Below are 13,464 nucleotides of genomic sequence, written 5' to 3' on the forward strand. Positions count from 1 at the left end.
TATAACTTTCATATTATTTTTAATAAGTAATTATAAATAATACCGGTAAAATTTTTTTTTCGTTGCATGAGATTTTTTAGTGGCTATTGTATATTTTCACGTCACTGATTACTAATCTGCGATTGCTGTCTCTGTCAAAGCTAAAGTTTTTTTTAATGAAATTTTTATTTGAAATGTACAAGTCTAAAAACGTTACATGTAACAGGGGGTCGCGTAAATGTTGTGAAAACCTGACCATCACTAGGATTGAAAGTGCATAGGTGCTCATGCTCAGAAATTTCCTCATTTCCTCAGAAATTTCCTAAGAGTACTTCCATCTCATGAAGTGTCTCTTCACGTGTTTCTGAACAGTTTATAATAGGGAAGCCCACCTAGCCGCATACAGCGACATTTCTGAACATGGATTTCTATGCTATTTTAAACCTAATGATGTAGCCTAATTCCTCTAAAAGTCTGCCCCAACATTTACGCGACCCCTATTATATATTAAGTTTTTAAACTTAAACATTTAGATAAAAAATAGATTATAAATAGCATGTAAAAAAAACTCTTTAGCTTGTGGAGCAAAACTAATTTCACACTTGAAATCCCTCCCCCCTAATTAGGTAAGATCAAGTATTTATATAATTGCAGCAAAAAATTTGTTTTTTTCAGTGTAATTTTTTCTAACCAGCTGTTACTGTTCTAATAATGTATTATAAATTTTTTTTGTATTTTCTTTTAACCAATATTGAGCTCACTGTTCATCACATTAGCCATTATTGTATTAATGATATGCCCAATTGTTAGGCTGAAATTTTTACTTTTTAATTAATCTATGTTCAATTTTATTCAATTTGCATACTGTAGTTAGTCTTAAATGATCAATCTTTCATTTTAATTATGAATTTATCAAAACTTTTTAAGTATAGAATATCGACTTATACATCCTATTTTATTTTATTTCTTGTAGTTTTTAAAGTGTAGTTTCATTAAAATTCATTAAGATTTTAATAAAAATTTTACTTGTAAGGATGTCTTATTGTAAAGCCAATGGTTACAGTTTTGAATCCTGCTGGGGGCATGGATGTCTCTCTCTCTGTTTGTCCTCTGTTGTGTCCCTAGCAGCAAAATAACTTGGACCCTCATTGGGCCAATATTCATGAATCTTGGCTCAGTAAGGGTTCAAAGGGCCTTTATTTTTTTGATATTGGCCTTATATAGGACTTTCCGATTCACCCGATATTTTACAACCTCTTCACAACCAATATCAGTCCTAAATAGAATTGTCAGATTCATTTGATATTTATATCCATTATTTAGTCAATGTAGGTTCTATATTGGCCAATGTAGGCCCGATATAGACCACTCTAGGGGCAAAGAACATAATGTTTCAATGTAGCGATTAAAAAAAAAAATTACAAGGATTTAGCTTTGTGACAATTTCAGTAAAAAATATCTGCTACTTCGGACTTATACTTTTTCATATTTAATTTTAAAAAACCTCCAGGTTCCAGTTTAAATATTAAATTTTTTTGCTGTAGAGAATGAAATCACAAATAATTTATATTTATCTTCCTTTTTTTTTTTTTTTTTACAGGAACAGCAAACACCTCTTCATATTGCAGCTCGGCTTGGGAATGTTGATATTGTTGGTCTTCTTCTTCAACATGGAGCTGCAGTTGATGCACCTACGAAAGATATGTATACTGCATTACACATAGCTGCTAAAGAAGGTCAAGAAGAGGTTGCTTCTGTTTTGCTTGACCATGCCGCTTCCCTAACTTCTACAACGAAGGTAATATTTTTCTAGGGTTTGATTTCTTAAAAATATCTTTGAATCAAATTTAACACCATTGATTGGATTTGCTATCAAACTAATGGTGTTAGTACGCTTCATTTTTACATATTCAGGAGTTTGTCCAGGCCCAATTTACTACCGTTTAGCGGTACCTTCACAAATTGAACTTAAGAAAAAACAGTAGTTTAAGATTTTCAACTTGAAGATAAACGGTAGCTTCACAAAATACTTTTTCTTAAAATTTTATTTTTGTATCCCTTAAGAAACGATAAATCCTTATTTTTACCATATTTTCGTATTGATTTTTTAATATAACTTTTTAATTTTTCACAAATCATGTCTAAATTTTCACAAAATAGGTACCTCTCTGAAAAAACCTTGACGGCCCCTGATATTTATGAGGTTAGAATTTGCTTTTTTTTTTTTTTTTTTTTTTTTTTTTTTTTTTATATTAAAAATCAAGATCCTCAAAAATTTTTGAAAATTAACTGTTAAAAGAAATTTTTATCTTTCTTAGTATTATATTAATATTGTTAAATTTTAATGATGCTCCAAATTTCAATGCAAAGATTTGAAGTTTTATGAATAATCTAATTCCTTAAACCTGTCTGATTTTATTTTTGTAGTATGCTATCATACTCAACGGTTTGCTGTTGTTTTTAAAAGTTTTTCTTTCTTTTGAATAAGCGAATTTCTTTTCTGAATTCTTACAAATTCCTGTAGTATTCCAAGTAATTTTTATTTACTTTTTATATTTCATATAGTTTAGTGGGATTTGCTTTTTTTAAAGTAAAGGTACAATGATGTTTAATTTATAATTTTTTGATTATTTTAGAAAGGATTTACGCCTTTGCATTTGGCCGCTAAGTATGGGAACATTAAAGTTGCTCGACTTCTGCTTCAAAAAGATGCACCTGTTGATGCACAAGGAAAGGTATAATTTTACATTATTTTGTGTAATAAATACAATAGTTTGTTTACTGTGAATTATACAGTGTATACAAAAAGAATATATATCAATGTGTACTCAAATTTTAACTTTCTTTTTTTAATATATGCTCAATAATTAATGAAATATCCATTTGATGCATATAGAATGTGATAGAATCTCTGTGTAATTTCTTTATTATAATATATTTTCGTCTGACCAATTAATACTAATCACTTGACTTTAATACTTTCTTTTTAGTTAATATTTCTTAGTTTAGTTAAAATTACCAAGTTCTAATTTTAATGATAAGTGTTGTTAATTCAACAAAAAATATGTAATTTTTTTTTAAAATTTACATACCAATTGAAATGTTTTAAGCATTGAAATCTACCTTTTAATAGTAATTGAGTTTTATTTGCCCAAATAAATAAATTATCAAAATTTAGATATCTGTATAAAAGATATCAGAAAATGATGATGTTTGTTTCCAGTAAATTGTTTGGAAATAAACTGGCTTTTAGATATAATTGTTTGCGCATAAATGAGTACTTTTTAATAAGTACTGATTTGGCTTGATTTTTTAGTTACTTAAAAAGCTGGTTTAAACAAAGTTATGTGATGAAAAAGTTAGTTTTGTATTGAAAGATTCTGTTATGATTCTGTATTTACTATAAAATTTCGTTTTAAAGTTTTAAGTTTCATTATTAAGATCTGCCCTGTATTATTATAATTACTATTAATAAATTCTAAATATTCTTTGCTAAATCCGCTATTTTTTATTTGTATCATACAATTTAATTTGTTTGTTTAGAATGGAGTCACCCCTCTTCATGTGGCTGCCCATTATGATCATGTTAATGTTGCTTTGTTATTGCTTGATAAAGGAGCTTTTCCACATGCTACTGCTAAAAATGGTTATACGCCATTACACATTGCTGCTAAAAAGAATCAAATGGATATTGCTACAACGCTTTTAGAATATGGTGCAAAACCAAGTGCTGAATCAAAGGTAAATTTGACAAAAAATTACTGTTGAAATATATATTAACAAATTAAGAAAATTCCAGCTTGGATTTTAATTTCCCATTATTTTATTAATTTATTATTGTAGGTAACTAATGTTTTGTGAATCATTTATTAGCCCCATAATTGTTTGTCTACATAAAAATATTTTAAATATCACATAATAAGTGTTTTAAAACTGTTTATAGTCAGAAAAAAATACTATCAACCAGTGTGATGCAAATGCTATCTGAAAATAATTACTATCAACTAAGAAAACATGAATAATCTTTTATTTGATGGGACCTCTAAAACTAAACTCAGACTACCTTAAAATATGTGACAGTCTCTGACCTGCAATCTATGTGTAGGGATGGCGAGCTGTTTTGGTTTTTTAAATTTTTCACTTTTTGTTTTAATCTATTCTATTATTGCAAAATAGTTCTTTTATTCTAATTGAAAGCATTTTACTTTCTTTGTTTTGTATTTTTTTCATTTAAATTCACTTAATTAAATTTTTTTAAACATAAAAAGCTAATACAGTACAGAATCCGTTATCCGGAAAACCAAAAAACCAGAACGAAATTCAATACATTTTCCCGCCATTTTTTTTAAAAAAAATGCTTTTTTCCTAACTAGATTTTAGGATTTTTCTTTCTTTTTGGAAAGATGTTTACCTTACTATCATTTTGGAAATAATCATTAGTGTATTACTTCGTTTTTTCTTCTTTTTAGGATTATTTTCAAATATTATTTTTTTAGTTGGGTTTAACAATAAAAAAACGGAAACCGGAAAAATCAGTTATCCGGAATAGCGATGGTCCCGATCGTTCCGGATAATTGGTTCCCTACTGTACAAACACGTAAGCCGATCAGTGAAAATGTGTACAAGACTAGTAGTATCTTTTAGTCACTGGTCCCTGGACCAGTGACTAAGTTTTGATAATTTCCACCTCTGATCTATATCTCAAAACGTGTAAATACTTTTAAAAATTGCTAATTTTTATTTTGTGCTTTAAATTTTTCAGGCTGGTTTTACACCATTGCACTTGGCAGCTCAGGAAGGACATACAGATATGACTACATTATTGATTGAACATCATGCAGATGTCAATGCCCCAGCTAAAGTAAAACTTTTATTTTCTTGAAGTGTATTAAGTTTTATAACACTTTTTTTCTTTATTAATCAATATATTTTTTTTAAATTTTAGAATGGTCTCACCCCTCTTCATTTGTGTGCACAAGAAGATAAAGTAAATGTTGCAGCAGTTTTAGTAAAAAATGGAGCCAAAGTAGATCCTCCAACAAAAGCTGGTTATACTCCACTCCATGTAGCTTGCCACTTTGGCCAGATTAATATGATTAGGTTTTTGTTACAACATGGTGCTGATGTTAATTCTACTACTTCTGTGAGTATATTTCAATGCTCATATATCATTCTCAAATATCGACTACTAGGGATGATAAAGATATATTAATCTTGATAGGTACAAGATAGATTCATTTCTAGTGTCTAAAATTATTTATATGTTTTCGCAAGGTTGGCAAGTTTCTGCCGATGTGGTTAAAACCACTGGTAGAAACCAGTTAAAACTGGCATGGCAGAAATTCAGAAAATGACATAAAAGTAAGTACTGAGATTGACATACAATGGATAATTCATAGAAAAAACAATTAAATGTTAAACAAAGTACAATTTATTTACAAAATTATCACCATTCAAAATCAAATATTACCTTGTTTGCACTCTGCAGTAATCTATAACAAACGACAAGTTTTGATGCAGTTTCTCTTACGTACAGCAAAGATTAAAACTGTTACTGTTATAATAATTGGATTGTTGCCATGCAAATTATGTCTTAAAAAAAAAACTATTTGAAAATAACTTTATTCAGTTATGTTAAGAGTTAAATGATAATAATTACTGAATTTCAGAGTTCAATATAATAAACTAAAATCTAGTATTTATATTTACTATTACATTACTTCATTCTTTATTTTATATAAATATTTGATATACTGCACTTTTTATATTTAATATAAACAAAATAATATATATTTACAAACAATGAATTAAAAAGTTCGTTACAGTTACTTGGAGTTACATTTTTCAGTTTACTTAAACAAAATGTCATTAAGCAATTACTAGAACTAATATAGAGGTTTTTTTAGTTTCTGCCAGTTTTGCCGGTTTTTACCGGTTATAACCAGTTTCTGCCACTGGCATAGCAAAAGCAGTTTCTGCCGGCAAAAAGTCAACCCTGTGTTTTCGCCTTTGTTTATGACTAGTACAATTAATGGATCAGAATAACATGTGCTAAGCGCCTTAAGTAAAAAATTAATCAATGTTTCACTTCATAAGAAAATACTTTTAATCAGTACATACTAACAAGAGTTTAGAATGTAAATTTCAATTAAATTAGTTTTGCTAAAAAATTTATACTATTTTCTTATAAATATACATGTTGCAATTATGGAACAATGGAACTTGCAAATGCCTTCTTTGACTTTTCTGGTATATTGACTTTCTTTTTTTACGTAAAATTTTTGGCATTCGATATAATTGTTGGAGCGTCTAAAATCTTCTTCTTGTATGATCATGGTTTTGTTAACATAAACCTTAAAATAAATAATTCAAAGGCAATTATTTAATCTTGTGATCTAAGTTGCTAATTCTTGTTGCCTGAAATGAAGATAATATGTTTTGGGGGTTAAAGAAAAATTTATTTTAGGCAAATACTCGACAAAAAATTGCTACCAGTGTTTATGTTCCTTCCAGAATTGCAGTGTTCTTGTTTATGATCTTATTTTTAATAAATAACATTCGAGATTTGTTTTAATAAATAACACAGTATCTATATATTTATATATATATAAGTTTACAATTACATGAGGAGGCAATTGTGAGTGGGCAAAGTACAATTGTAAATTAAAAAGAAACAGAATGAAAAAATTTAAGTTGTAAACAAAATTTCGTAAAATATTTAGACCTTTATTGCATTTAACAAACAAAAACTAAACAGGTGGCTAAGAATTATTTGAGTGTCTCAATTCCTTTTTTATGCTTTCCCTTTGACTTGAATATAAACTACAATAAAATATAATATCTTCTACAGTATCAAAAACTGACCACATGAACAAAAATTACAATTCACTAAATTAAACCTATACAATTAGCTGTTAAAATTTCCATGTCCTGTAAAAATCGGAGTTAATTTAAAATCAGTAAAAAAAAATTCTGCACTTCTATTTTATATGGAATTTAATTTTCCTTCTCTGCTCTCTGTATCTTTACTCTCTCATTATTATACTCTTCTTTCATATCATGTCAATAAATTGTTTTATCAATATTTCAGAAATAGTTTTGTTTCATAGTGTGCTTAAAAAACACTAAATATTTTTTGTTGCTTTTTAAATGGAAAATTTTGTAGTATTTTTATGTTATACTATATGTTTGTTTATGAAAATTTACTTAATATAGGCATGTAGCAGCTCTTTAGATTTTTGGTAATATCCTATTTTAAATCTATGTTTCTTGTAGTTCTGTAATTTATATCTATTCAATTACTAACGAGTGATTATTCATCAGCTGCCCCTTTTTTCTAAATATTTTTTTTGCAACAACATTTGCAGTGCCTGTATCGACAAGAACATAATATAATTAGTAATAGAATAAAATTAGTGCAAAGTTTTTTTTTAAAAAAAATGCATGGATTTTGATGCAAAGCAACAAACAAACAATTTTTTGTTACTATTTTGCAACTTCCAAACATATTTCAAGGCGACTATATTGTGGCCCATGCACATGATTTTAGTGACATTCGTAGGACATTTGGTCGCCATATTGGCATATTACCCTAGTGATGATATTATATGAAATGCCATATAGTATGTTGATCATGGCATCTTTATATGTTTAAAAAATTAACAGAATTGTTTTTTCAGCTGCACTTGGTGTTTGCTTTTTTTTTTAATAAAAAAATTGTTTTTAGTCAACTTTAAGATATTTCATTTACTAACTTTTGTCATTTTTTTAAAGTTGGATTTCATGTTTATATGAAACATGATTTTTTTTTTCAGTGAACATTAATTTTGATTATGAGTTTTGATTTTGATTATGATTTTCTTTTGAAATAAATTTTAATATTTTTCACTGCAGCATGGATATACACCTCTGCATCAAGCAGCGCAACAAGGACATACATTAATTATAAATTTGTTATTGGAACATAAAGCATCACCTAATACTACAACAAATGTAAGTATAATTTTACCCTATATTTTAAATATTTTAACTTGTATTCCATTGATTGTACTTTATTTAGGAGATTTTAAATTCTCTGCTTATCTGTTTTTAACAAGTGATTATTTTAATTTATCTATTATCTTATACATTTTCATTGCAAATTCTCATCATAATGTTTTTTTAATCATGAAATTAATCAAAGTCTTTTGAAAAAAAGTTAAGTTTCAAAATATTATAAAATTAATGTTTAAAATCAGTGCATAAAATTAGCTAAAAATTAGAAATCTGAGTAAAATTAGTTGAATTAAAAAAAAAAAAGCTGTGAATTTTTTTTATTTTCCATTTTGTTTTGATAAAGTAGGTATGAAAGTTTTGAAACGAGTTCACACTTTTTTACTTTAATGATTATACCACTTATGTGCTACTTTTGAAAGAGCAACACATAAAATGAATTTGAACTTTTAATGACATATTTAAAAAAATTATTTAGATCTGTAAAAGTTTGTAATAAAAATTTCTGAGTTTTCAAGATTGCTATATGTTAATTTTTTTCAGATGGGGATTTTTTGTTGCTATATTCTAACACTAAAAAAGCTTGTATGCCTAATTTTTCATTGTGAAAATTATCTAATAAATTATCATAAAATGCAGTGCTTGTCATGACAATTCTATTCATTTTTAATGTTTATTAATGAATTTACCATTCTGTTTAGTTCAGATTATTTTCTATTTTGCCTAAAAATTCATAAATTTATTGCTCATATAATTTATCAATATTTGTTACTTTTAAATACTTTTTTTTGCAATCTGAGTTGCAATTTTTAAAAATTATTATGAAGTTCTATTATAAAATTGATATCAATAATAAATTGTCTCCTTATTTTGTGGAAATATAATAAGACTCTTTTTCTATAATGATAGCAAGGGCAAACAGCTCTTTCAATTGCACAAAGACTGGGTTATATTTCTGTGGTAGAAACCTTAAAGATTGTTACAGAAACTGTTGTAACTACTACCACAACAACTATAACAGAAGAAAAATATAAAGTTGTTGCTCCAGAAACAATGCAAGAAACATTTATGAGTGATTCTGAAGATGAAGGAGGTATGTGTAACTCTTTATTATATATTTATTTTATTTTTGTTTATTTATTTATTTTTGACTTGAGAATATCAAGCTTTATGCAGCAGGGGTCTATCCAGGCCAAATTTACTACCGTTTAGCGGTACCTTCAAAAATTCCAACTTTAGGAAAAACGGTTTCACAAAATACTTTTTCTTGCACATTTTATTTTGTATCCCGCAAGAAACGATAAATCCATATTTTTACCATACTTTTGTGTTGATTTTTTAATATAATTTTTAATTTTCACAAATTATGTCTACATTTTCACAAAATAAGTACCTCAGAAAACCCTAGACAGACCCCTGTGCAGTTATCTCTTTAAACAGTCTTTGTAAATGAATTACACTTATTTTCATATTTTTATTTGTAAGGAAAAAATATAAGTAATGCCAATATATATAAAACTGTTTGCAGCATTTAAAGACTTTCTATGGTGTAGAAAAAGTGATTTGCTTGAAGTGATTTAAATCAATTTGATTTTGTATTCTTAAGATTTTACTGTTACATAAAATCTAAATTGCAATATTTGATTAATTTGTCAACAGAATTGTCTAAATGAAGAATAATCGTTAAAAAAGGCCGAAATTTTAACATAAAAATGTAAGGAAGGCAACTGCATTTCTTGTTATACATTTAACTTTAAGATCTAAAGTTTATTTCTTTTCTTTAATGAGGGAGTTAAAGCAGTGATATTTATTAAGATGTTTAAAATTATTTTTCTGTTATTAAAATGTCTTTGTCAAAGTAACTTTTACAACTATAGAGTTTCAACCAAATCGTTTAATATATTATAGGGATTTATAATTGAAGTAAATTTATGTAATTTGGTTTATTTTTCAAGATATTGTGTTATCTACGGATGTTAAATTTAATTTTTTTTTATTTAATTATAATATTTATATTAATGCAATTTGTTGGGGTTTTTGACAGTTTTTGACACAGGGATCTGATGGTTTTATCTGTGGTTAAATCCCTAAAAAGCTGATATATGTCAAAAACTAGCCACTCAATAAACTAGCCATTCAATAAACCTCAACGTACTTAAACATAAGATTTTTCCATGTTGGAAGTAAAATAAAAGCTTTTCTGCTGATACTGATAATTATTTGAGTTTTAATATAATAATTATTTAATACATTTTAAAATATACTGATAATTGTTTTAGATTTTGTAAATAACAGAGTATTTTATGTTTGTCTATTTATCAGTTATGTTTGTATTTATTCATCAGTTCATTATTAACCATAATTGGGTGAATTTTTGTTTACTAAAGTGACGGATTAAAAAAAATTTCATTGAAATATTTTCAGTATATACATTTACATAATTTTTGTTTGTTTCCTTGCTACATTTCAGTGAACAAATATTACAAATCTATCTAGTGTTGATTTCTTAGTTATGCATATCACCTATAAAATAGGCAGCATATTTTTCGTAGCATGATTGCTGCAATTTACTGCTTCTGGTCTAATGTAATTTCTTGTAAAAATACACATTATTTGCAGAATGAGTAAATTATAATTAAATCTGCTCTTTTATTTAAATAAACTTAGTAGTTCCTTGAAGGACAACTATCATTAAAGTTTAATTAGTCTTGTATTTATCAATGCCAAAAAAAAGTATAAATCTTTTAAAACTTCCAAAAATTTTGAACTATCTAAAAAAAAAATTATGAAGGAAATTTTTGCTTTCTGCTTTTATTATCTAATATTTCAAAACTGAAGTTATACCTTATGCTTTTTTTATGTATTTATTTTCTGTGCATATAAGTACAAATATCTATTGAAATATTTAATGCTTATTAATGCATGTAATGTTGCTTAGATTATTTATTTATATCATTTTTGTGGAAATATTGTGCATGAAACAGGTAGCATGATATTAAACCCTACCCTTGCAGCATTCCACTTTTTCTTATGATGTAGTTATTACCTTTTATTTCATTTATTTACTTAATCATGAGCTTAAAAATAGAAAAAAATTGCCGATTTCTCTTCAAAATTACCAATATTCTATAATTTACACTTTTTCACAAATTTGTTGTAAGAAGACTTTTTTTCTGCTCAACAATTTTCTCCTCTTTCAAAAGGACCAAATAATTATATTTGACTGAAGATGCTTTGAATGAAAGAAAAATGCTTGGAAAGAAAAAAAAAATTGCTCTTAAATATTTATGGTCTTAGTATTAAATAAAGCAATGAAATTGCTCACCATTTTAAGAAAAAAAAACTTAAAATAGTCTTAGGATTTTTAAATATGGGGGTACAAATTGCAAAATAATTTGCATTATTATTTTTTCTTTTACACTCCCTTAGTGATCTTTCTATAATTTCTTATTACATTTATATCTCAGATAAAATACTAATAAATTTTCTAAAATTTCATTTCTTTACCATTTACACGTTAGAATCAACCCTAGAAATCCTAATCTAATGTGAGGATATTTTGCTCAAAATTTAGCTATAACTCAAGTAATTCTCAAGAATAAATGGTTATATTCTTTAGTCGTTATATTATTTATATTCATAATTTTTTAAATATTTGATGAAAGCGAACCTAAATTATAAACACACTCATACATTTTTATTTTAACTTGTTTCAAAGTGTTATTTAAATTTTTTATGTAGATTAAAAAAGAAAACTTTAACATTTCTTATATTTAACTTTTTATTCATGCAATAACTATTAGACACATAAATTTATAAAAAACAAGACATAAAAAAATAATAGATTAAAAGTTGAAAATTATTGGTTGCAATAATTTATTTTATTTTATTTAATTAGTTTTAATTTGCTGAAATTTTGCTTAGATACATTAGAGAGATTTAGTTGCTCAGTTTTTTAGAAATGCTTTTTAAAATCCCTTTAGGCAATTTAAGTGTCAGCCTCTCTGTTTAAGCTTTGTTAGATTAGTACCATTTGTTTTGATCTAGATTCCGATTTGTACATGTTCATAATTACGTTATTAGAGATTTTAAAATTTAATTACTGTACAAATGATATTAACCTCTTGCTTTTGTGCCAAAAGAAAACATTTTAAGCCAAACAATGATAAAAGTTGGGTGGCTGGGATATGAATCATATAGTTACTGAGAGCTGATGGTTTAATCCCTTGGTACAGGTGATGATATAGAAGATACTTCTCTGTATGGGAAACCTGCCCATGCCACCCATGTGTACCTACCTTATATTGAAGGTCAAAAGTTACTAATGAGTAAGTCTTCATATTAGAATTGCCCCCTTCTAGTTTTTTCACTTAAATGTTCCCTACTTTTTCTCTTCAGTCTATATCTTTCTCTTTCTATCTCTTTTTTAATCTAAATATTATTTAAAATGTTTTTGTCTGTGTTGTTCTTTGTAATTATATTTTTGCATGATGTGTATAATTTGATATAATTAATCTGTGTATCTCTTTTTATTGTGTATGTGATTGTTGTATTTTATTGTAACACCATAACTCAGTAAAATGCCCTTTTAAAAAAGTAGTTTTATCAGTTTACCCCCGCATGGTCTGGAGCTCTTAAATTTGTCCCATTCTTTACCCTAATGCCCTGAATGTAACCTTTGTTTGTAACCTTTTAATTTGATGTTGTGGAGTTATTATTTTTTCTTTTGAAATAATACCTCTTTCTTCTCTTTGTGCACTCTCAGCTAGAAAGGGGCTGAATCAATATGATGTTAAATAAGCTCATGGTGATACCATGTTGTAATTCAATTCCGTGGTCAGCATGGGCAGCATTTTGATGATGAGTTTTTACTATGACACCAATATTCAAATGTCTGTTATCACAGATATTTCCACGTGAGCAATAATCATTCAGTCAGGCATATTGAAAATTGCATCAAGTGCTATTTGTTGTGTATTTTCTTTATGAATTGAATGAACCGGGTCATTGAATGTGTAGCATCTCTTTTAGAATCTCAGGAAAGTTGTTTTTATATGAAATAAGTGTTAATTTTTAGTTGTTGTTTGTGTCTGTATTTTGAAGTTTCTTTTCCTCCATTGGGAACTCAAACTAGCTTAGTAATTTTGTTTTGTGAAATTTTTTATTTAAGTTATTGATTAAAAACATTCAATTATATATTTATATTAAGCTATATGAAAAAGTGATTAAATGTACCTTCCTTTTTGTTGAAATATTTCCTGTTTACCTTGAATAGATTATGAATCAAGCGTATATAAAATAACAATTATAAATGTATTTCATTTTCCCTAGGAAATCTAAAGAAATGACTAGAAAATGAATATGGATTACTTTTGTTGCATTTTCAAAATTAAAACTAAATATGAAATTTTATTATGTGTTCAGCATAATGCATGAAGTTACTTCACTACTTAGTGCTGTTCAGCTAAACCAGAAATCTGAAAAACTCAATTT

General features: G+C 26.8%; 1 protein-coding gene across 21 annotated transcripts in view; it reads left to right on the top strand.

Annotated features, from left to right (window-relative positions):
* Positions 1 to 13,464, top strand: part of LOC107449053 (ankyrin-1) — a 161,002-nt gene that overhangs the window by 79,380 nt on the left and 68,158 nt on the right. For 13 of the 21 annotated variants that reach the window (XM_016064454.3, XM_071184536.1, XM_016064452.3 and 10 more), the window contains exons 12-19: positions 1,580 to 1,777; positions 2,616 to 2,714; positions 3,523 to 3,720; positions 4,742 to 4,840; positions 4,925 to 5,122; positions 7,873 to 7,971; positions 8,881 to 9,064; positions 12,207 to 12,299. In XM_016064454.3, the coding sequence (XP_015919940.1) occupies positions 1,580 to 1,777; positions 2,616 to 2,714; positions 3,523 to 3,720; positions 4,742 to 4,840; positions 4,925 to 5,122; positions 7,873 to 7,971; positions 8,881 to 9,064; positions 12,207 to 12,299 (1,168 nt within the window). The remainder of the gene's footprint in view (positions 1 to 1,579; positions 1,778 to 2,615; positions 2,715 to 3,522; positions 3,721 to 4,741; positions 4,841 to 4,924; positions 5,123 to 7,872; positions 7,972 to 8,880; positions 9,065 to 12,206; positions 12,300 to 13,464) is intronic. The other 8 variants (XM_071184539.1, XM_016064458.3, XM_016064461.3 and 5 more) reach the window with 1 other exon arrangement.

Source organism: Parasteatoda tepidariorum, chromosome 8 (assembly GCF_043381705.1).
Source record: "Parasteatoda tepidariorum isolate YZ-2023 chromosome 8, CAS_Ptep_4.0, whole genome shotgun sequence".
NCBI classification, from domain to species: domain Eukaryota; kingdom Metazoa; phylum Arthropoda; class Arachnida; order Araneae; family Theridiidae; genus Parasteatoda; species Parasteatoda tepidariorum.